The 25,823-nt window shown below is 43.9% G+C and overlaps 1 protein-coding gene across 2 annotated transcripts; it reads right to left on the bottom strand.

Moving 5' to 3' along the window:
• Positions 1 to 1,669: 1,669 nt before the first annotated feature.
• LOC118376338 (serine/threonine-protein phosphatase 2A 55 kDa regulatory subunit B gamma isoform) lies at positions 1,670 to 24,161 on the bottom strand. 2 transcript variants are annotated; one of them, XM_052507977.1, is made up of 9 exons: positions 23,365 to 24,161; positions 16,099 to 16,196; positions 15,738 to 15,903; positions 15,201 to 15,313; positions 10,735 to 10,912; positions 8,660 to 8,824; positions 7,738 to 7,907; positions 2,251 to 2,342; positions 1,670 to 2,088 (listed from the first exon to the last, which is right to left on the bottom strand). In XM_052507977.1, the coding sequence occupies exons 1-9, from the start codon at positions 23,435 to 23,437 to the stop codon at positions 1,809 to 1,811; spliced, it is 1,335 nt and encodes a 444-aa protein (XP_052363937.1). In that variant the 5' UTR covers positions 23,438 to 24,161; the 3' UTR covers positions 1,670 to 1,808. The 2 variants fall into 2 exon arrangements, with proteins under 2 accessions (XP_052363937.1, XP_052363926.1); XM_052507966.1 differs by lacking the exon at positions 23,365 to 24,161 and adding an exon at positions 18,268 to 18,536.
• Positions 24,162 to 25,823: the final 1,662 nt, after the last annotated feature.

The following is a 25,823-nucleotide window of genomic DNA, read 5'->3' as shown; positions in this document are numbered from 1 at the left end:
CATATGAAGACTGTTGGATCTACAAAGTACACAGACAGCAGTTAATACTTTAAGCACTATACATGAATGAAAAGCGATTTGAATAGTGGTCATATTAGAATTGATTTGGCTGCAGTGACAGCCGTTTAACAGACACACCACAGCCTAACCCTAACCCATAGAATGCAATTTTGTTGAAATCTTTATTCAGGGGGGGGGGGACATATTAACATATTTATAATTGTTCATTTGACTTTCTCTTCTTGAAAATATGTGAACAAAAAAAAGAGATGTGAATCAATGCCAGGGCAGCGGGACTCAGAATCAAACACAAGTGATGTTTCCAAAAATATATAAATGCAATTGCTGGAGAGAAGAGTGCAATAATCTCTCTCACATTGTCATGGACAGCATCATCATTACAGATGATTGGCTCTGGGACATATTGATACGAAACAAACGGATCAGCCCCTTAAAGGTCTAGATAACAACGCTGATAAAACAATCCCAATTCCTCTGGTTCAGTTTCTTTTTAATTTTTAACTGATTTTTTTTTTTCTTTTTTCGGCTTCATTTCAAATGTACACCGTAAAAACCCGAACACTGTTAAACATGCTTTTTTGTGTCTTGTAAACACAAACAAAAGGAGCTTGTTGTTGTTGTCTATGGTAACTAGTGCTGTGTAGAGGCAGAGCTCCAGAAGCCTTTTTACAGCCTGTTTATGATTAGAAAGGCAGCCAGTAAATGTATATAAACACATCATTTTTGTTCATCATGCAGCATATTATTTTTTTGCTTGATTGTTGGACTTTGTTTTTGCTTTATTAATCGTGTTTCATTGCAAAGTGGCACACGACACCGCCGAGAACCCCAGCAGTGTCCACAATCAACAGAAACGTAAGGAGTAAATGTCACCAAGCTGTGACAGACAGCCTAGTGGAACCCAAGTCCAACTGTGACATGTCACTGTTATACGTATACCAATAACGGTCATTATCATCACCATCCATATTACCACCATCATTAACGAGAATTTACAAAAATATGTGAATTGGTGATTTTAACTGTGAAAAACTATAATAAAACTTGAAACATCCAGCAAACGTTCTGTTTCCACGATAGTCACCACCAGGAACCACAAAGGTTTTTTTACACCAACGTCAAGGATCAATTCTGACTGTACACTCTTAGAAACACTCTAGAACCTAAAATGGTTCTTTGGCTGTCCCCATAGGACAACCCTTTGAATAACCTTTTTTGGTTCCAGGTATAGCCATTTTGGCTTTCGTGCAGAACCCTTTCCACAGAGGGTTCTACATGGAACCCAAAAGGGTTCTACCTGGAACCAATCCTTTTTTCTAAGAGTGTAGAAGAGGGACTGGGGGGTTGAACTGAGCACAAACGTACAGAAACAGATGGAGAGAAGAGGAGGAGGAAGAAGAGGATGAGGCAGATGAACAGAAAAAGACAGACAACATGTAAAAGCTCCTCCTGCCGAGAGGTCAATCCCTCGGAATGAAAAAACGACCAATAGCGAAACAAACACAATCAGATCAGCCACAATCCAGAGGTCAACACATCCATGATTAAGACTAAGAGAAACCATAAACCAACATCATTCTCATTGGGTAACTCAGCTCCCCCTGTTTGGCCCTAGGGCGAGGTGGGTCCATCCAGTATTTCAGGGGAGGGGGGACTTCATTAGTTGGAAGTGTGGGAGGCAGGGACTGAGCACTCTGGAGTGTGTCTCCACAATAGCGCCCTGTCGTCTGGAGTGTGTGTGTCTGTCTCCAGCCTCCTGCGCTTTCCCTCTCTCGGCCGTGCATCTCCTAGTTGAATTTGTCCTGGAAGATGTACAGGTTGTTGGTGGCAGCGATGGCGATGATGTTCTCCGTGGGGTGCCAGGCCGTGTGCAGGATCTTCTTGGTGAAGTCCAGGCTGTCCACGCTGATGTCATCCTTGCGACGTTTCCCACCCTGGCAGACGCGGCGAGGCTTGAGAACGGCCCGGGGCTTACTGCTCTCCCTGGACGCCTCCAGGGTCACGTCACGCTTTGTGTTCCGGTCAAACATCCGGAAGAAGTTGTTGTAGGCCCCCGTCATGATCACACTGGGAGAGGGGGATGGATAGAAAAGACTCTAGAAGCCCAATTCTGCCCTCATGCACTCTGAACACAAAGTGCACACACATTCACTCCCTGAACGATTAAAGGGGTAGTAAAAACGGCAAGGGCAACAAACATTAAAAAAAACACACACACTCTTCGCCTACCTGTCTGAGCCGTTCCAGGCACACTCAAACTTGTCAAAGATGCAGTCGTTCTCATAAAGGGAGCACAGCTTGCTGCGGAGGTAATCATGCACCTGCAGGAACACACACCAAGATTTAATCAACAAACCGCTCACAGCCAACACAGACACACGCACACACAGACCGGACACAGAATCCACGGCATAGTACTCACACAGACATAGCTCTGTCAACTAATGTTAACACAGGATATTCATTCTGAGAATGTGGAGAACTACTGAACCACGTTGTAACCGAATCCATTTAGGGGACACGGACACACACACTCTCTCCCTCTGTCTCTCTGTGCATGGTGATGCAAGGGCGTGAAATGTACAATGATATCTTTATACATACTAAGCTTAATGGATTCTCTGCATAGGGCCAACGGTCAATTCATGGTCAATCCCTCTACGACCAAACCATGGTGACAGTTTGGTTGTAAATCAAACCATGGTGACAGTTTGGTTGTAAATCAAACCATATTGACATGTTTGTTTCCATACCGTTCTCGCTGACCGATGAAAATATGTTGTGTTAAAGTGAACATTGCCTGTTCTCTCCCCTGACAACCCACCCCTCTCCACCCCCATTTCTTTCCTTTTGGACCTTTTAGTATTTTTGTCTCCCCCTCATTCTCTCTCCCTCCCCTCCCTTTCCCAATTCATTTCAATGGAGGGAATACCTGACTAAACACAGCCAAATTAGGAAATACAGTGTTTGAGAGTCCCTCATTCCCACCCATCTCCCACCTCTCTCTCTGTCTCCTTGCTGCATTGCAGATATGGGTAGGTCTCAGTAAGGTATCCCCCCCCCCCCTCCTCCTCTCCCAGTGCAGTTTATGAGTGGAGCTCCTGGCTATAAATAGCACCAGCGCATCTTAACCACCCACTCCTGACTGCACAGCAGAGCATGCCTCACCCGCACGCACACACACACTACGCGGGCACACACACACTACGCGGGCACACAACACGCCCACACCTATAGACACACTACACACGTATCATGTGCACTCATTATTTCCTTAATCATGCTAAACACACACTGAACATACAGGAACACGTGTATCATACACAACATGTACAGATGTTACATACACCGTGTATTTCCAATGTTAGTCATTTAGCAGAGGCTCTCATTCAGGTTGACCTACAGCTAGTCATCTTAAGGGAACTAGGCGAGACAACCACATATCACAGTCATAGTAAGTACAACTTTTCCTCAAGGAAGTTGCTATCAGCAACGTGAGTGGTAGTAGACAGTATGTATGTATAGAGGTATTGACATTCAGGCCCAGAGGCTAAACATGTGTAGCACACGCTACACACACATGCGAAACACATGCATACGAGAGCCCAGCAACTTGAGCTCCGAACGGACATCAACGTGTGGCTTATTCGACAGTTTCCACAATCCTAATAATACGTCAATACATATTTGACCCACGTCTGCTTCGCACACACACTCGCATCGCTTTACTGTATATGCTAATAGTAACAGTACACACACTGTCTACGTCTCTGTAGTCTCTGGAAAGAGAGCCTGTGACGTGATTTCTGCTTTTGGACGTTAACAAGGCGGCAATCCATCTTAACTCCTTCTCCACATTTACTGGATTGGTTGAACAGTGCAGAAAAGAACCCCCGGCTCAGTTTTTTCTCTTCTCGTCAAGACTAGTATGTAGGGGATCTAGTTTCAGCCGTTTATTTTACGCCTGCTACATTAGGTTAATGTATCTGTAATAGTATACTGTCTATGTCTCTGTGATAGTAATACTATACTGTCTCTGTGATAGTAATAGTATACTGTCTCTGTGATAGTAATAGTATACTGTCTCTGTGATAGTAATAGTATGCTGTCTCTCTGATAGTAATAGTATAGTGTCTATATCTCTGTGATAGTAATACTATGCTGTCTCTCTGATAGTAATAGCATACTGTCTCTGTGATAGTAATAGTATACTGTCTATGTCTCTGATAGTAATACTATACTGTCTCTGTGATAGTAATAGTATGCTGTCTCTCTGATAGTAATAGTATACTGTCTCTGTCTCTGTGATAGTAATACTATACTGTCTCTGTGATAGTAATAGTATGCTGTCTCTCTGATAGTAATAGTATAGTGTCTATATCTCTGTGATAGTAATAGCATACTGTCTCTGTCATAGTAATAGTATACTGTCTCTGTGATAGTAATAGTATAGTGTCTATATCTCTGTGATAGTAATAGCATACTGTCTCTGTGATAGTAATAGTATAGTGTATATATCTCTGTGATAGTAATATTATACTGTCTCTGTGATAGTAATAGCATACTGTCTCTGTGATAATAATAGTATGCTGTCTCTCTGATAGTAATAGTATAGTGTCTATATCTCTGTGATAGTAATAGCATACTGTCTCTGTGATAGTAATAGTATACTGTCTCTGTGATAGTAATAGTATAGTGTCTATATCTCTGTGATAGTAATAGCATACTGTCTCTGTGATAGTAATAGTATAGTGTCTCTGTGATAGTAATAGTTTACTGTCTATGTCTCTGTGATAGTAATACTATACTGTCTCTGTGATAGTAATAGTATACTGTCTCTGTGATAGTAATAGTATACTGTCTCTGTGATAGTAATAGTTTACTGTCTATGTCTCTGTGATAGTAATACTATACTGTCTCTGTGATAGTAATAGCATACTGTCTCTGCGATAGTAATAGTATGCTGTCTCTCTGATAGTAATAGTATAGTGTCTATGTCTCTGTGATAGTAATAGCATACTGTCTCTGTGATAGTAATAGCATACTGTCTCTGTGATAGTAATAGTATACTGTCTCTGTGATAGTAATAGTATACTGTCTCTGTGATAGTAATAGTATACTGTCTATGTCTCTGTGATAGTAATACTATACTGTCTCTGTGATAGTAATAGTATGCTGTCTCTCTGATAGTAATAGTATACTGTCTCTGTCTCTGTGATAGTAATACTATACTGTCTCTGCGATAGTAATAGTATGCTGTCTCTCTGATAGTAATAGTATAGTGTCTATATCTCTGTGATAGTAATAGCATACTGTCTCTGTGATAGTAATAGTATACTGTCTCTGTGATAGTAATAGTATACTGTCTCTGTGATAGTAATAGTATACTGTCTATTTCTCTGTGATAGTAATACTATACTGTCTCTATGATAGTAATAGCATACTGTCTCTGCGATAGTAATAGTATGCAGGCTCTCTGATAGTAATAGTATAGTGTCTATATCTCTGTGATAGTAATAGCATACTGTCTCTGTGATAGTAATAGTATAGTGTCTATATCTCTGTGATAGTAATAGCATACTGTCTCTGTGATAGTAATAGTATAGTGTCTATATCTCTGTGATAGTAATAGCATACTGTCTCTGTGATAGTAATAGCATAATGTCTCTGTGATAGTAATAGTAAACTGTCTATATCTCTGTGATAGTAATACTATGCTGTCTCTGTGATAGTAATAGCATACTGTCTCTGCGATAGTAATAGTATGCAGTCTCTCTGATAGTAATAGTATAGTGTCTATAGCTCTGTGATAGTAATAGCATACTGTCTCTGTGATAGTAATAGCATAATGTCTCTGTGATAGTAATAGTATACTGTCTATGTCTCTGTGATAGTAATACTATACTGTCTCTGTGATAGTAATAGCATACTGTCTCTGCGATAGTAATAGTATGCAGTCTCTCTGATAGTAATAGTATAGTGTCTATATCTCTGTGATAGTAATAGCATACTGTCTCTGTGATAGTAATAGTATAGTGTCTATATCTCTGTGATAGTAATAGCATACTGTCTCTGTGATAGTAATAGTATAGTGTCTATATCTCTGTGATAGTAATAGCATACTGTCTCTGTGATAGTAATAGCATAATGTCTCTGTGATAGTAATAGTAAACTGTCTATATCTCTGTGATAGTAATACTATGCTGTCTCTGATAGTAATAGCATACTGTCTCTGTGATAGTAATAGTATACTGTCTATGTCTCTGTGATAGTAATAGCATACTGTCTCTGTGATAGTAATAGCATACTGTCTCTGTGATAGTAATAGTATACTGTCTCTGTGATAGTAATAGTATACTGTCTATGTCTCTGTGATAGTAATAGTATACTGTCTATGTCTCTGTGATAGTAATAGCATACTGTCTCTGTGATAGTAATAGTATAGTGTCTATATCTCTGTGATAGTAATAGCATACTGTCTCTGTGATAGTAATAGTATACTGTCTCTGTGATAGTAATAGTATACTGTCTCTGTGATAGTAATAGTATACTGTCTCTGTGATAGTAATAGTATACTGTCTATGTCTCTGTGATAGTAATAATATACTGTGTCTGTGATATTAATAGCATACTGTCTCTGCGATAGTAATAGTATAGTGTCTATATCTCTGTGATAGTAATAGCATACTGTCTCTGTGATAGTAATAGTATAGTGTCTATATCTCTGTGATAGTAATAGCATACTGTCTCTGTGATAGTAATAGCATACTGTCTCTGTGATAGTAATAGTAAACTGTCTATATCTCTGTGATAGTAATACTATGCTGTCTTTGATAGTAATAGCATACTGTCTCTGTGATAGTAATAGTATACTGTCTATGTCTCTGTGATAGTAATACTATACTGTCTCTGTGATAGTAATAGTATGCTGTCTCTCTGATAGTAATAGTATACTGTCTCTGTCTCTGTGATAGTAATACTATACTGTCTCTGCGATAGTAATAGTATGCTGTCTCTCTGATAGTAATAGTATAGTGTCTATATCTCTGTGATAGTAATAGCATACTGTCTCTGTGATAGTAATAGTATACTGTCTCTGTGATAGTAATAGTATACTGTCTATGTCTCTGTGATAGTAATAGTATGCAGTCTCTCTGATAGTAATAGTATAGTGTCTATATCTCTGTGATGGTAATAGCATACTGTCTCTGTGATAGTAATAGTATAGTGTCTATATCTCTGTGATAGTAATAGCATACTGTCTCTGTGATAGTAATAGTATAGTGTCTATATCTCTGTGATAGTAATAGCATACTGTCTCTGTGATAGTAATAGCATAATGTCTCTGTGATAGTAATAGTAAACTGTCTATATCTCTGTGATAGTAATACTATGCTGTCTCTGATAGTAATAGCATACTGTCTCTGTGATAGTAATAGTATACTGTCTATGTCTCTGTGATAGTAATAGCATACTGTCTCTGTGATAGTAATACTATGCTGTCTCTGATAGTAATAGCATACTGTCTCTGTGATAGTAATAGTATACTGTCTATGTCTCTGTGATAGTAATAGCATACTGTCTCTGTGATAGTAATAGCATACTCTCTCTGTGATAGTAATAGTATACTGTCTCTGTGATAGTAATAGTATACTGTCTATGTCTCTGTGATAGTAATAGTATACTGTCTGCTGATAGTGAAGTTGGGATCCTCACTTGATATATCTCCAGGGGCTTGTTCTCCATGTTGAGGTCCCACACCTTGGCGGTGAGGTAGTCTCTGGTCAGCAGGTAGCGCCCGCTGTGGCTGAACTTCACGTCCGACACAGACGAGATGATTTCAGAGAAGAAAGAGCGGTTACTGGGGTCCTCCGGCTCCTCAAACACTAGAGGAGGAGAGGAGAGGGGGGTGAGTGTTTGGGGGTAGAGGTGGGGGTAGTGTGTGTGTGTGTGCGTGCGTGCGGGCAGGCGTGCGTGCGGCCTCCAGATTGCAGGTCTGCCAAAAACTAAGGCGAAGCAGTTGGCTTGGTAGGGCTCTGTTACAGCTGTCGTGGGCAGCCTAGCTGTTTGGAGAAAGAGGTGCTTTCTGTACTCTTGAGTGCATTGCATACCGAGACCTTTTGTTAATGTATTTTATTAGGATCCCCATTAGCTGTTGCAAAAGCAGCAGCTACTTTTCCTGGTGTGTGTGTGTGTGTGTGTGTGTGTGTGTGTGTGTGTGTGTGTGTGTGTGTGTGTGTGTGTGTGTGTGTGTGTGTGTGTGTGTGTGTGTGTGTGTGTGTGTGTGTGTGTGTGTGTGTGTGTGTGTGTGTGTGTGTGTGTTGGTTGGTTCTTCTATCTTTGTGGGGACCTAAAAGCACCAACAAGGATTGTAAAATAATTTACTATCCTTGTTGTCCCTAGTGGGGACATTTCCCATGTTCCCATGAGGTCAACGTCTATTTTAAGCTTAGGGGTTAGGTTTAGGGTTAGAATTAGGGTTAGGTTTAGGGCTAGGGTTTGCGTTACGGGTTAGAGTTCATTTTGAATGGAAATCAATTTTAGGTCCCCACAAGGATAGAAGAACAAAATGTGTGTGTATGTCTGATGGTAGGCCGTGTCTGTCTGTATGTCTATGTCTGTGTGTGTGAGTACTCACGTTTGGAGTGTTTGTCACACAGTGCGGCCTCTCTCATGTCACAGAGCCGTAGAGTTCCCTTACTGCTGCTATAGACCAACAGGTTACAGTGGTGAGGGTGGAACTCTGCTGCTGTTATCACCTCTGTCAGATCCTCCATGTTCACTGGCTTAATGTCCACAATGTCTGGGGCACAGGGGCTCAGAACTACAGCAGATAGTACTGTATACACACACATTGTGATAATAATTAAACAATTAAGCAATAAAGCATGAGGGGGTGTGGTATATGGCCAATATACCACAGCTAAGGGCTGTTCTTATGCATGCCGCAATGCGGAGCGCCTGGATACAGGCCCTTAGCCGTGGTATATTGGCCGTATACCACAAAACCCCAAGGTGCCTTATTGCTATTATAAACTGGCTACCAACTTAGAGCTGTAAAATAAATTATTTGTCATACCCGTGGTATACGTTCTGATATACCACGGCTGTCAGCCAATCAGCATTCAGGGCTCAAAACACCCAGTTTAAAATATACAATATAATACAGCATACATACTAATTTGATTTTGTGTGTTTGTGTTTGATTAAAAACATAGTACACATACAGTACCCGTCAAATCTACTCAGTCAAGGGTTTTTCTTTATTTTTACTTTTTTCTACAAATATCACATATGGAATCATAAAGTAACCAAACAATTGTTCAACAAATCTAAATATATTTTATAGTTGAGATTCTTCAATGTAGCCAGCCTTTGCCTTGATGAAAGCTTTGCACACTCTTGGCATTCTCTCAACCAGCTTCATGAGGTTGTCACCTGGAATGAGGTAGTCACCTGCAATTAACAGGTCTGCCTTGTTAAAAGTTCATTTGCGGAATTTTGTTTGAGCCAATCTGTTGGGCTGTGACAAGGTAGGGGTGGTATACAGAAGATAGCCCTATTTGGTACAAGACCAAATCCATATTATGGCAAGAACAGCTCAAATAAGCAAAGAGAAACGACAGTCCATCATTACTTTAAGACATGAAGGTCAATCAATCCGGAAAATTTCAAGAACTTTGAAAGTTTCTTCAAGTGCAGTCGTAAAAAACATCAAGGCACACTTAACCAGCATGGCTCCCACAGCATTCTGCAGCGATGCGCTATCCCATCTGGTTTGCGCTTAGTGGGACTATAATTTGTTTATCAACAGGACAATGACCCAACACACCTCCAGGCTGTGTAAGGGCTACTTGACCAATCAAAAAGAGTGACGGAGTGCTGCATCAGATGACCTGGCCTCCACAATCACCCGAGCTCAACCCATATGAGGTGGTTTGGGATGAGTTGGACTGCAGAGTGAAGGAAAAGCAGCCAACAAGTGCTCAGCATATGTGGGAACTCCTTCAAGACTGTTGGAAAAGCAGTCCAGGTGAAGGTGGTTGAGAGAATGCCAAGAGTGTGCAAAGATGTCATCAAGGCAAATGGTGGTTACTTTGAAGAATTTAACATCTAAAATATATTTTGATTAGTTTAACATGTTTTTTGCTTACTACATGATTCCTTATGTGTTATTTCATAGTGTTGATGTCTTCACTATTATTCTACAATGTAGAAAAGAGTAAGAATAAAGAAAAACCCTTGAATGAGTAGGTGTTCTAAAACTTTTGACTGGTACTGTACATGCAGTACATATTCAAAATGATATGCATAAACACACTGATATCAATGTATATACTATTACACACATACACACCTATAGAGGTAGTGGGAGGATAATCTCAAATGTATCTGAATTGTACCAACGCAAATCCTGGTCTGGGGCGAGGAGTGTGTGTGTGTTCTATTCAGCCGCACTATAATCCAGAAAAGGGGTGAAATATTCATGGAACAGTTTTAATAATTCATTAAGCTGCATTTTCACTCCTCGGCAACCGTTCCCCTCCCCCACATCACTGTGTGTGTTTGGTTGGAATCTGTGTGTGTTTGGTTGGAATCTGTGTGTGTGTGTGTGTGTGTGTGTGTGTGTGTGTGTGTGTGTGTGTGTGTGTGTGTGTGTGTGTGTGTGTGTGTGTGTGTGCGTTTTGACCAATTGTCTGATCTAAAGGATACTGAAGCTGCGGTCAGTGATGCCCAGATGCCAAAGGTTGATCCTCAGGTCGTCAGCTGACATGTAGGTCTCGTGGTCGGAGTTGACGGAGATGGAGTTGACGTGGTAGGTGTGGGCGTTGGCAAACACACGCCGAGGACTCACCTCCACCATCAGATCCATGGGCTTCAACACCGGCACCTAGGCAGAGCACAGAAGATACAGTCAGAAAACACAACACAGAAGATACAGTCTGAAAACACAACACAGAAGATACAGTCAGAAAACACAACACAGAAGATACAGTCTGAAAACACAACACAGAAGATACAGCCTGAAAACACAACACAGAAGATACAGCCTGAAAACACAACACAGAAGATACAGCCTGAAAACACAACACAGAAGATACAGCCTGAAAACACAACACAGAAGATACAGTCTGAAAACACAACACAGAAGATACAGTCTGAAAACACAACACAGAAGATACAGTCTGAAAACACAACACAGAAGATACAGCCTGAAAACACAACACAGAAGATACAGCCTGAAAACACAACACAGAAGATACAGTCTGAAAACACAACACAGAAGATACAGCCTGAAAACACAACACAGAAGATACAGCCTGAAAACACAACACAGAAGATACAGTCTGAAAACACAACACAGAAGATACAGCCTGAAAACACAACACAGAAGATACAGCCTGAAAACACAACACAGAAGATACAGTCTGAAAACACAACACAGAAGATACAGCCTGAAAACACAACACAGAAGATACAGCCTGAAAACACAACACAGAAGATACAGCCTGAAAACACAACACAGAAGATACAGTCTGAAAACACAACACAGGAGATACAGCCTGAAAACACAACACAGAAGATACAGTCTGAAAACACAGAGAAATGTACTATGTGGTGAGTAGACTCAAATTATGAGATCAAATAAGGTTTTACATTCATAGAATCAAGATTTGTCCATAATGGGAGCTTTGAAATAATTGTATCTTTAAAGAGAGCACAAATGGAAAACCACAGAGATATAACCATTAGGAATACCTGTAAAAATGTAATATTATCACTTGTGGAGAAAACGATAGTCTGTTATTTTCTCTGGCCATAACAGCTGGCAGTATTTACTGTTGCCAAGCAGACAAACATACATAAACCTTGTGCCAATGACCCACTTTTATAAACGCACCACTGACCTACTTATGCTGTCCAACCTAGAATGCGTGCGTGTGTGTGTGAGTGAGTGTGTGTGTGTGCATACATGTCTGTATTTGTGTGTGTACGTGTGTGTGTGTGCATGTAACACAGACATAACATAGATACAGAACATACAGTGGCTTGCGAAAGTATTCACCCCCTTGGCCTTTTTCCTATTCTGTTGCCTTACCACCTGGAATTAAAATAGATTTTTGGGGGGTTTGCATCATTTGATTTCACACAACAAGTCTACCACTTTGAAGATGCAAAATATAGAAAACCTGAGCGTGCGTAACTATTCAATCCCCCAAAGTTAATACTTTGTAGAGCCACCTTTTGCAGCAATTACAGCTACAAGTCTCTTGGGGTATGTCTTTATAAACTTGGCACATCTAGCCACTGGGATTTTTGCCCATTCTTCAAGGCAAAACTGCTCCAGCTCCCTCAAGTTGGATGGGTTCTGCTGGTGTACAGCAATCTTTAAGTCATACCACAGATTCTCAATTGGATTGAGGTCTGGGTTTTGACAAGGCCATTCCAAGACATTTAAATGTTTCCCCTTAAACCACTCTCAGTGTTGCTTTAGCAGAATGCTTAGGGTCATTGTCCTGCTGGAAGGTGACCCTTCATCCCAGTCTCAAATCTCTGGAAACAGGTTTCCCTCAAAATTTTCCCTGTACTTAGCGCCATCCATCATTCCTTCAATTCTGACCAGTTTCCCAGTCCCTGCTGATGAAAAACATCCCCACAGCATGGTGGTGGCAGCATCATGGATGGTGTTCTCAGGGTGATGAGAGTTGTTGGGTTCGCGCCAGACATAGCGTATTCCTTGATGGCCAAAAAGCAAAATGTTGGTCTCATCTGACCAGAGTACCATCTCCATACTCCAATCTCCGCTGTGGAGCTTTGCAGCTCCTTCAGGGTAATCTTTGGTCTCTTTGTTGCCTCTGATTAACGCCCTCTTTGCCTGGTCTGTGAGTTTTGGTGGGAGGCCCTCTCTTGGCAGGTTCGTTGTGGTGCCATATTCTTTCCATCTTTTAATAATGGATTTAATGGGGCTCCGTGGGAAGTTTTAGATATTTTTTATAACCCGACCCTGATCTGTACTTCACCACAACTTTGTCCCTGATATGTTTGGAGAGCTTGGTCTTCATAGTGCTCCTTGCTTAGTGGTGTTGCAAACTCTGGGGCGTTTCAGAACAGGTGTATACAGTGAGAGAAAAAAGTATTTGCTCACTGACAAAGAAATTGTTAGTCTATCATTTTAATGGTAGGTTTATTTGAACAGTGAGAGACAGAATAACAACAACAAAATCCAGAAAAACTCATGTCAAAAATGATATAAATTGATTTGCATTTTAATGTGGGAAATAAGTATTTGACCCCTTTGCAAAACATGACTTAGTACTTGGTGGCAAAACCCTTGTTGGCAATCACAGAGGTCAGACATTTCTTGTAGTTGGCCACCAGGTTTGCACACATCTCAGGAGGGATTTTGTCCTACTCCTCTTTGCAGATCTTCTCCAAGTCATTAATGTTTCGAGGCTGACGTTTGGCAACTCGAACTTTCAGCTCCCTCCACAGATTTTCTTTGGGATTAAGGTCTGGAGACTGGCTAGGCCACTCCAGGACCTTAATGTGCTTCTTCTTAAGCCACTCCTTTGTTGGCTTGGCCATGTGTTTTGGGTCATTGCCATGCTGGAATACCCATCCACGATCCATTTTCAATGCTCTGGCTGAGGGAAGGAGGTTCTCACCCAAGATTTGACGGTACATGGCCCCGTCCATCGTCTCTTTGATGCGGTGAAGTTGTCCTGTCCCCTTAGCAGAAAAACACCCCCAAAGCATAATTTTTCCACCTCCATGTTTGACGGTAGGGATGGTGTTCTTGGGGCCATAGGCAGCATTCCTCCTCCTCCAAACACGGCGAGTTGAGTTGATGCCAAAGAGCTCCATTTTGGTTTCATCTGACCACAACACTTTCACCCAGTTGTCCTCTGAATCATTCAGATGTTCATTGGCAAACTTCAGACGGGCATGTATATGTGCTTTCTTGAGCAGGTGGACCTTGCGGGCGCTGCGGGATTTCAATCCTTCACGGCGTAGTGTGTTACCAAATGTTTTCTTGGCGACTAAGGTCCCAGCTGCCTTGAGATCATTGACAATATTGTCCCGTGTAGTTCTGGGCTGATTCCTCACCGTTCTCATCATCATTGCAACTCCACAAGGTGAGATCTTGCATGGAGCCCCAGGCCGAGGGAGATTGACAGTTCTTTTGTGTTCCTTCCATTTGTGAATAATCGCACCAACTGTTGTCACCTTCTCATCAAGCTGCTTGACGATGTTCTTGTAGCCCATTCCAGCCTTGTGTAGGTCTACAATCTTGTCCCTGACATCCTTGGAGAGCTCTTTGGTCTTGGCCATGGTGGAGAGTTTGGAATCTGATTGATTGATTGCTTCTGTGGACAGGTGTCTTTTATACAGGTAACAATCTGAGATTAGGAGCATTCCCTTTAAGAGTGTGCTCCTAATCTCAGCTCGTTACCTGTATAAAAGACACCTGGTAGCCAGAAATCTTTCTGATTGAGTGGGGGTCAAATACATATTTCCCTCATTAAATGGAAATCAATTTATAACATTTTTTACATGCATTTTTCTGGATTCTTTTGTTGTTATTCTGTCTCTCACTGTTCAAATAAACCTACCATTAAAATGATAGACTGATCATTTCTTTGTCAGTGGGCAAACGTACAAAATCAGCAAGGGATCAAATACTTTTTTTCCCTCACTGTATATACTTAGATCATGTGACACTTAGATTGCACACAGGTGGACTTCATTTAACTAATTATGTGACTTCTGAAGGTAATTGGTTGCACCAGATCTTATTTAGGGGCTTCATAGCAAAGGGAGTGAATACATATGCACCACTTTTTTTTCTTTTTTTAAAACAAGTACATTTTTTATTTTCACTTCACCAATTTGGACTATTTTGTGTATGTCCGTTACATGAAATAAAAATAAAAACCTATTTAAATTACAGGTTGTAATGCAACAAAATAGGAAAAACACCAACGGGGTGAATATTTTTGCAAGGCACTGTAGATACAATAGTATGAGAAAGAAAGAAAGGTCCAGGGTGACATGATAACGATAGATAGATAGATAGATAGATAGATAGATAGATAGATAGATAGATAGATAGATAGATAGATAGATAGATAGATAGATAGATAGATAGATACGATGAGAAAATAAGATGAGTCTACCTGTAGTGAGGTGACAGTGGAGAGGTCCTTTATCCTGCCCTCCTCATCCTTCAGGTTGTAGCCTTCAGGCCTCTTGTCCCGCTCACTCACCTTCCATAGCTTAATGGTCTTATCTGATAGACAGACAGACAGCACAATACACCAATCATACTACTTCAATAGCCTTATCTAAGAGACAGACAGGGCAATCAGCCAATCATGTGCCTCAGACGTCTTATCTGAGGGACCGACAGCACAATGAACCTAGCATATGCCTCAAACAGCCTTGTTTGACACAGGATAATTCACCAATCATATGCCTCAAACCATCTAATTTGAGAGACAGACACAGCAATCAACTATCATATGTTTCAAATCATCTCATTTGTGGTCAGTTAAAAAGCTAGAGGGATAGGTAGATTCAATGTAGACTATGACCATCTACCAGTGTATGAAGCAGGTCATATGGGAATTACATTGACAATGTATGGATGATATTGCAAAGCTATTACACTAACATTCTAATAGCTTCCTGGTGCTAAGGCAGAGGTCCCTTACCATTGGTGGAAAGGAGGAAGTGGGCGGCGTTCTGCTGAGGCAGCCATCGTATCTTGTTGATCTTCTCCTCGATCTCCAGACTCTTAAGGTAATCAAACTCCGGCTCGTGGCTCTGGAATGTGCTGTAGACATTATACTCTCCCTGGGAGTACGGCTCTGTCTTACACTGCAGCGAGACAGAGAGAGAAAGAGAGAGTTAGATCCAACACACACACACACGCGCGCATGTAGCGTAGTGCTGGGGTCCATTCAATCTGAACTGTAGTTATTTCACGAAGTTGCTTAAAAACTGACCCGAACCCCGAATGAACACACCCAGTGCCAGGTCTGCGTGGGTGGCTGTATGTGTGTGTGCACCTACCTCAGGTTCCCTCTGGAAGATGACCACTCGCCCCCCCTTATCCCCTGTGGCCAGGAGTTCTCCAGTGTGGTTGAACTCTACAGTGGAGATGATATCAGCTGCAGATGGGAAAGAGAGAGGGAGAGAGAAAGAGATGGGGAGAGATGGGAGGGAGAGAGAATGGAGAAGGGAGAGAAAGAGTAGCTATAAGCAAACAGAACGAAGATAAACATTCACCATAATGAATTGTTCATTATCAGCTGGCACTGTAAAGCAGCATCACCCAACAGTGCAGCAAGTAGCGACATAAATGAATAGAAATGAAAATTGAACTAAACCCACCCACACACAAATACACACCCACACACAGACAATCTCACAATCAGACACAGGTGTTATTATCCAAGCTTGCTTCTGACACACTGCGACAACACTGATGCCCAGCTAGAAACTGAACAGTGAACAGCGAATGTTGCTACGTGAACTCTCCTAACCCTCCGAACTCCACTAACCGTCACAGTGTCTTTCAGGGATACTACAGGCCAGTCTGAGGAGGAGAAGGCCTGCTGTAGCAGACAGGGACCTTCCTGTCAGAAAGCATCTCTTACTTACCGCTGACTGATTCAATCGGACATTAGATTACAGTGGTATTCACAGTCAGTGGAAAGCCTGATTCAGTTTGAATGGCCTGACGAGAAAAAGAAAAGGAAGGTTGTCTTCTACACTGTTCAACCAATCCAGTGGATGTGGAGGAGGAGTTAAGACGGAGTGTCGCCTTGTTAACGCCCAGAAGCGGAAGTCGCGTCACAGGCTCGCGTTCCATTTCCCCTAAAAAAACGGATGCATCCGGATAGAGCCGACCCCACTGAGGGTGCACACAGCCTAACTGGTTCTATTGATAATAGGTCTTTTTTTTTTATTAGGAGGTCTGCTTATAAACGGTGTATAAACCATTAACCATTAGTAAAGTGTCTATAAATCATAGTATTGATAATAATAACAGAACTGCTGTTATGAAAATAATTATCTCCCTCGCTCTCTCTCTCTCTGTCTCTCTCGCTCCCTCCCTCTCTCTCTCTCTGTCTCTGTCTCTGTCTCTGTCTCTGTCTCTCTCTCGCTCTCTCTCTCTCTCTCTCTCTCTGTCTCTCTGTCTCTCTCGCTTGCTCCCTCTCTCTCTGTCTCTCTCTCTCTGTCTCTCTTTAGCTTGCTCCCTCTCTCTCTCTGTCTCTCTCTCTCTCTCTGTCTCTCTTGCTTGCTCCCTCTCTCTCACTGTTTCTCTCTCTGTCTCTCTCTCTCTCTCTCTGTCTCTCTCGCTCGCTCCCTCTCCCTCTCTCTCTCTGTCTCTCTCTCTCTGTCTCTCTCGCTTGCTCCCTCTCTCTCTCTGTTTCTCTCTCTGTCTCTCTCTCTCTCTCTCTGTCTCTCTCGCTCGCTCCCTCTCTCTCTCTCTCTGTCTCTCTCGCTCCCTCTCTCTCTCTCTCTCTGTCTCTCTCACTCCCTCTCTCTCTCTGTCTCTCTCGCTTGCTCCCTCTCTCTCTCTGTTTCTCTCTCTCTGTCTCCCTCTCTCTCTCTGTCTCTCTCACTCCCTCTCTCTCTCTCTGCTCCACTGTTTGTCAGGCAATGTGCGTGCGTGTTTGTGTTTGCGTGTTTGTGTTTGCGTGTTTGTGTGTGTGTGCACAGGGGAGTGTAGGACTGGAGGAGCGGGGGGATTTCTCGTGCATGGGGTTGCCATGGCAACAGGCTGAAGTGTTCTGGCTCTAGCATCAGCAGCCTGGTAGGAGAGGAAGACAGTAGCAGGGGAAGCAGGAATCATCAATCTGGGGGACATAATGGGCCTGCCGTACCTAGCCCACAAACAGCCCAAATTAAATCTGGAGCGCCGTCGCAGCAACTCACTGCACGGGCCTCCCCCCACACACACACACACACACACACACACACACACACACACACACACACACACACACGCACACGCACACGCACACGCACGCGCACGCGCAGGACACCCAGACCTCACAGAACATGCGCAGTAGGTCTCACGCCCATATATCTCAGAGCACACACATCAAGGCACGCGACACGCGCGCACACACAGTTTCTCCAAGCACACGCACATGGAGCTCGTCTAGGCATCACCAGAGAGCAGACATACAGTAGCTAGATGGAGTATGGAGCACTTTCTCTCTCTCTCACCACTGCGACACACATCACCGACCCTACGGAAGTGCACCGCAGTAGCACTGTTGGTCCAAGCAGAGATTCCCGCCCCGTGCAGAGTCCCTGCAGAGTCCATATCACGGCTCTGTGGCGCAGTGGGAAGCTGAGTGGATGTGTCCTGTGGTGTCATAGCAGGCCTGGTCTCCCATTCAATTACCATCAGGACCCACCGACCCAGAGATCCAGAACACTGGTACAGTGGCCGTGCTGACCGACTCGTCGCCTAACAACACTCTGAGCACATACACAAGCAAGCATTGTCCCCGTACACACACAGACATACCAGTGGGGGCTGGTAGGAAGAGGTGTCGGAGGACGGGGTCATTGTAATGGCTGGAATGATTGGAACGGTGGTGAAGCTCCTCCCACCAGCCTCCTCTGTTACATCCAAACGTGCACTCTAATGGACATGTCCTTCACAAAAGTAACACATAAGAACACACGTGTCCTTCACACACTAATCTCAGCCCCCAGGACCAAATCATGAGATACTTTTCACACAACAACACATAAGCACAAATGCACACACTGTGACTCACACACCAACACGGACACAAAGTGCTGAAGGGTCGATAAGGAGGGTAGGTAGTCCGTTTTTTGGGGGGGGCGAGGGGAGGATGGGGCGTCCTACTGTTCCAATTATAGCAATCTCTGGTCTGGGTAAACATTACTGCCAATACCACTCTCTTAACAGCATGGTCAAACCCGACACCCACCAGGGGACATGTGTGTGTGGGCGGGGCTGTGTGTTTGTAAGTGTCTGTCCACATACACTCCATCACCCTCCAAAATAAAGAGGGAGATGCTTGGTTATGGAAACGATTTATTAGCACGAGAGAGAGAGAGAGAGAGAGACAGAGACAGAGAGAGAGAGGAGAGCTCTGATATGTCATATATCTACAGTATATACTCATATAGCCCCTATACATGTCAAGGATTAGATTCTATGTCAAAACTATACCGTATCTATACCGAATCCATATTATCCATAGATACGCATCTCATAATTCATCATATACTGTCTATTGTCTAATATCCCCATGAGAAATGGATAGATAAGTGTGTTCAGGAATAGTCCTCTGCCCTACAGCACTGACTCCAGCGATAATGAGTGTAGGAAAAGACACGTCCTCTGTGAGACTGGAGTTCGTCTGGTCAAACTCTATTTCAGGAAATCAATGACACGCACGCACGCACACACACACACACACACATACACACACACACGCTGAGATACATACACTCACATAGACAGATGCACACAGAGACACACACACAATCACACACTCGACACAAACAGTCCCACATATATTCACACAGATGGACAAATAGACAGTCCCTCGTACACACACTCACACAAAGACACACACAGACGGACATATAGACTTACTCACACAAGCACGCACACACACACAGTGCTCTGGGTCTCGATGTATCTGAATAAGTGATTCATTGGTCATTCATTTATACGGTATACAGTATAAACACACCTTCAGTGTAAGAGGCAAACGGCTCGGGCTCCAGGGAGAGGGAAGTGATGTCGGAGCACAGGACCTGGATGGGGTTCAACATCCTGGGGGAGGAGTCCGGGAGAGGGGAGGAGGCGGGGCCTGGTGGGGCGGGGCTCTTCAGGCAAAAGCCACGAGCAGCCCTGCAAGAGGGGGGCAGAGGGAGGGAGGGAGGGAGGGAGTTTGACTTGTGGTGCATCTCAATTGTCTAAAGTGTCTACTTTCCTTCATCTGCACTACTATGAAAGTAATGGTGACATTGTTAGTACTGTAGTGACTGATTCAAACAAATCATGCACATTGTCATGGTTTTGTGATCATTGGTGATTTTATTATCATTAACATGTCTGTTTCACCATCCGACCGCCACTGTCCTGGCACCACAGCCAAAGGACAGGAGAAGAGAGGACAGGCCAGGACAGGAGAGGAGAGGAGAGGAGAGGACAGGCCAGGAGAGGAGAGGAGAGGAGAGGAGAGGAGAGGGAGGAGGGAGGAGAGGGAGAGGAGAGGGAGGAGAGGAGGAGGAGAGGAGAGGAGAGGAGAGGAGAGGAGAGGAGAGGAGAGGAGAGGAGAGGAGAGGGAAAAACTCTATAGGGCAGGAGGAGAGGCAGAAGGGGAGTGGGACAGGGGGAAAGTGTGAGGGGGTGAAATATCCTCCCCTCTTTGCGCCTAGGGCAGAAAACCCCTGGAGACTGGAGAGGCCTCGATCCTGACATTGCTACAGATACACTGCTGTGTGTGCACACATACATACACACACACGTACGGCAAACACACACACTAAAAGATAGACATACACACAAACACATACTGTATATACAGTAACAGACAGAAAAACACAAACACTACTACAAAAAAATGTGGAGCCCTGCACACACACACACACACACAAAAAGTTATTGAATAGGGACCAATATCGTTCTGTTAATTGTTCATCACGAGCCTATGTAATGAGTAACGTCAGGAGAAGAATAGAGAGGGGGTGGAGGGATAGACGAAAGAGGGTTAGATGGGAGGAAGACCGGGGGAAGTGGAGAGATGGAGTCGGGTGGATGAGGAGGGGGATGATGCTGAAGCACATTGTATACCGGGACATTCAACATCCTAATCCTCCTGGGACTACGGGATCTGTTCATTCCTGTGTTTCTACACTCATTTCTACACTCCAAAGATACTAAACCGCCATAATATATAATACGCCATAATATATAAAACTCTCTTCTCTTGAAGATTTTCAGAGACATACCATATTACCATCATAGTACGCAAATACTATGATGTATGCTTGAGGACTAGGTGAATGGTCCCGCTAATACATTACACCTCTTTGTCTGGATAGGAGTCACGTAGGCCTGAATTTCTGCTCATCAGCGATTCTCTGTGAATAATCAGTGACTGGCTGTGATTTGATTAATTCATTTGGCTATTATTAGAGGGCGGGGCTAACCTGTCAATCACCCAAGGCCACTCCAAACCCACCGTGTTTATCTTCCTGTTCAGTTTCCATGGTGATGGTTGGATGATGTATGGAAGACAGAGCGCATTCAATGGAAAACACGTTCCACACACACCCTCGTTAAAGACAAGGTACGGTATTCAGTATCCATTCACACACAGAGAAATAAGTATTTCAGAGGCAGTAGTATTACACACACTCCTGTATGAGACATTGTTCATTCATACACACTAACACACACACAGTCCGGTGTAAACAAAATTATATAAGCAACAGAAAGAAACGCAGGATGTAATGGGATTATCTAGACGGGGACATGCAAGGCTCACGACCCCTTAACAGTCTGGAATTATAATCTCTGCCTCTCAGAGTCATGCTGCTGAACAATGTTGCAGTGTGAAAACAGCCCAGTGTTCCCGCCAGATTAGCAGTGTATAGTTCAGATTAACAGGAGTACAGAGGGATATTGGAAGATTAATCCTGAACTCTGATACCATGATGAAACACAGACAACTTCCTCCTCTGTTCTGACGCACGTCACTCGACGGTCAGGTGCCCGCCCACGCACACTCAACAACAACGAGAGAGAGAGAGAGAAAGAGAGAGAGAGACAGAGAGAGAGAGAGAGAGAGAGAGAGAGAGAGAGAGAGAGAGAGACAGAGAGAGAGAGAGAGAGAGAGAGAGAGAGAGAGAGAGAGAGACAGAGACAGAGAGAGAGAGAGAGAGAGAGAGAGAGAGAGAGAGAGAGAGAGAGAGAGAGAGAGAGACAGAGAGAGAGAGAGAGAGAGAGAGAGAGAGAGAGAGAGAGAGAGACAGAGACAGAGAGAGACAGAGAGAGAGAGAGAGAGAGAGAGAGAGAGAGAGAGAGAGAGAGAGAGAGAGAGAGAGAGAGAGAGAGAGACAGAGAGAGAGAGAGAGAGAGAGAGAGAGAGAGAGAGAGAGAGAGAGACAGAGAGAGAGAGAGAGAGAGAGAGAGAGAGAGAGAGAGAGAGAGAGAGAGAGACAGAGAGACAGAGAGAGAGAGAGAGAGAGAGAGAGAGAGAGAGAGAGAGAGAGAGAGAGACAGAGACAGAGAGAGAGAGAGAGAGAGAGAGAGAGACAGAGACAGAGACAGAGACAGAGAGAGAGAGAGAGAGAGAGAGAGAGAGAGAGAGAGAGAGAGAGTGCGTGGGGGTTTAGAGCTAAATGTGTCAGAGGGGACTTGGATGCATGGAATACAATAATGTTAGATTTCAGTAAAAACGTCTGGTGTGCTTTCATTTTTGACCAAAAGAAACAAATGAGTCACTTGCAGATATGCATGTACTCTATGTACAATGCACAGATACAAAGAGTCACCAACCTGCACACACAAACATACTGTACCCACACACATAGGCAGACTCAGAGCTCTGATGGTAAAGGTGTGGCCTTGAACAGTATCACTTACTGACACAGCCACAGAGGGACGAGAGAGAGAGAGAGAGAGAGAGAGAGAGAGAGAGAGAGAGAGAGAGAGAGAGAGAGAGAGAGAGAGGGCGATAAATAAAGGAGAGATCCGAGCTAAAGGATGGAGAGGGATGACAGGAGAGAGGGAGGAGAGAATAGAGGGAAAATATTGTATTTTAAAGAGATTAGTACAAAAGAAAAGAGCAGAGAGAGAGAAGTGCTCCAGGCCCTGTTTAGGTCTACTATAGTAACTATAAGTGACTTTCACTTGTATGAAATATCATAAATCCTCTTATAAAAGATTAGAGATCCATCCTATAATAACAAAAAATAAATCGTTCTCTCACACACACATAAACTTACATAAAGAGTCGTAAAACAGACACACACACAAAACATACAACATTTAGATCACAGGCATACATACACATACACGCGCACACTGAACCCTTCCCCTCTCTCTTACCTGGGGCGGCAGGTAGCCTAGTGCTTAGAGCGTTGGGCCAGTAACCGAAAGGTTAATGGATCGAATCTCTGAGCTGACATGGTAAAAATATGTCGTTCTGCACCTGAACAAGGCAGTTAACCCACTGTTCCCCGGTAGGCCGTCAATGTAAATAAGAATTTTTTCTTAACTGACTTGCCTAGTTTAATAAATAAAAAAATTCAAAATGCAATTACCTTCAGTCACATAGTTGTGGTCTCGGAGGAAGCCGTGGTTGAGCGTTCGGGTGGTGTCAGTGTCCTCGCCCATCAGCAGGGGTGCGGTGTGCGCCCGTCCCGGTGGGGCAGCTTAGATCCGTGGGGGGGGTCCCGGCCAGCGCAGCGCCCATACTGCCCAACGCCGCCTCAGCACAGGGGCGCAGAGCGAAGCATTCTGGGACAGGGAGAGGGCCGACGACACGGATACGCTGGCAGAGCAGTGGATGACACACCAGCTCTGCTTTTACACTGACACCCACACACACGTTCACTGACACACACACACACGTTCACTGACACCCACACACACGTTCACTGACACCCACACACACGTTCACTGACACACACACACGTTCACTGACACACACACACACGTTCACTGACACACACACACGTTCACTGACACACACACACACGTTCACTGACACACACACAGAGGTTGAGAGCGATGGATCCTCTTTTCCACGTCGATGCTCCAAGGGGGAGGGGAGGATGAGGCGTTGAGCCGAGCCCCGGACTCAGTCAGCATCTGCAGTGCTGCTGCTCCTGCTGCGGTGCTCACACACACACGGACCTAACACATTAACACACACACAGCCCGTTGCCTCTGGTCGGGTACTCCTCGACAGAGCAACCACGAAGACCGTCCTTCTCTCTCTCAGCCAATAGAGTCCCTCTCTGACGCTACGCTACAGCCGGGTAGAAATCCTGCCGGCCTGTTTTTCTGCTGCAGTGTCAGCTTTGGCGTATGTGTGAGTGTGAGAGTGTGTGTGTGTGCAGGAGAAAGAGAGGTAGAAAGAGAGAGAGGGAGAGAGAGAGAGAGAGAGGGAGGGAGGGAGGGAGGGAGGGAGGGAGGGAGGGAGGGAGGGAGGGAGGGAGGGGGAGGGAGGGGGAGGGGGAGGGAGGGGGAGGGAGGGAGGGAGGGAGGGAGGGAGGTTCTATCCTGCTGTTGTGGTACGTGTGTGACACATCAGAATAGACTCCTACCAGCTCAGCCAATCAGAGACGAGCTGCGATATGCATGACCACTGACTGCAGGTGATTAGAGACAAGAGGGAGAGAGAGAGACAGAGACAGAGAGGATGAAAAAGAGATAGTGGGGGAGGATGAAAAAGAGATAGTAGTGGGGGATGGATGAGAGAGACAGAGCGAGAGAGAGAGAGAGAGAGAGAGAGAGAGAGAGAGAGAGAGAGAGAGAGATGGAGAGAGAGAGAGAGAAAAAAGAGAGCGAGAGAGAGAGAGGGAAAGAGAGAGAGAGAGAGAGAGAGAGGCAGAGGAGAAAAGAGGGGGATGGAGGAAGAGAGAGGAGAAAAGAGGAAGGTATGCTGTACCAGTTCAGCTAGCAGTGACTGAGATACAGCATAAGTGAAGCATAACAGTGACTGGAGGATTCACCTGGAGCCTTGACTACACCGTTTTCCATGAACAAACACACACAATATTACAAACTAAAACACACATAAATTTTGCAAAATACATAATTTTATCATTGGGGTGTGAGAGACAGAAATGGGGACCGAGGAGAAGAAAGAGGGAGTGAGATGAGGATGGAGGGTGAAAGACAAGAGGGGAGGGGGGGTAATTTTACTCCTAAGTGGAGATTGTGATGGAATGGAACCTTGGGCAGGGGAGAGGCAACGGAATAGTTATCTGGAAAATTTAACAAGCAACATCAATGAAAACATGGCATTATAGTTAGATCCCAAGTCAAAATGCATCAATATTACAAACTACAACACACAGAGATCTTGCAATATATATCATTTTTTCATTGGGGTGTGAGAGACAGAAATGGGGATCAAGGAGAGGAAATAGGGAGTGAGATGGGGATGTAGGGCGAAAGACAAGAGGAGGAGGGGGCAGAGAGCATGAAAGTGCCAGAGACAGTTGGTGCCATCTCCACTTCTGGACGACTGCCATCAGGTTTTAATCCCCAGTGGAGAATATAAGGCCTGTTTATCAGCTCTAACCCCCATTCATCAGCTTTCACAACCAATAAACACAGGTACAACCCCCACAACCAATACCGCCCACAGCTCCCGACAAATCCCATGAAACTATTATCTTACGTTAACCCACTACCGTATAGTCTTGCCATCCCACATAAACATCCTCAACATATCCCTAAAAATATAATCTATCATCTCAAACATACACACACACACACAATACCAGTCAAAAGTTTGGACACACCTACTCATTCATGGATCTTTCTTTATTTTTTAAAACATGTTTACATTGTAGAAAAATAGTGAAGACATCAAAACTATGAATTAACACATATGGAATCATGTAGAAACCGATAAAGTGTTAAACAAATGGCGTTGGACCGCTGAGTGAAGGAAAAGCAGCCAACAAGTGCTCAGCATATGTGGGAACCCCTTCAAAAATGTTGGAAAAGCATTCCAGGGGAAGCTGGCTGAAAGAATTTCAAGAAT

This window comes from Oncorhynchus keta, chromosome 4 (genome assembly GCF_023373465.1).
Source record: "Oncorhynchus keta strain PuntledgeMale-10-30-2019 chromosome 4, Oket_V2, whole genome shotgun sequence".
Taxonomy (NCBI): domain Eukaryota; kingdom Metazoa; phylum Chordata; class Actinopteri; order Salmoniformes; family Salmonidae; genus Oncorhynchus; species Oncorhynchus keta.
Note: the sequence above shows the minus strand (reverse complement) of the source record. Positions and strands in the feature narration are given on the sequence as shown.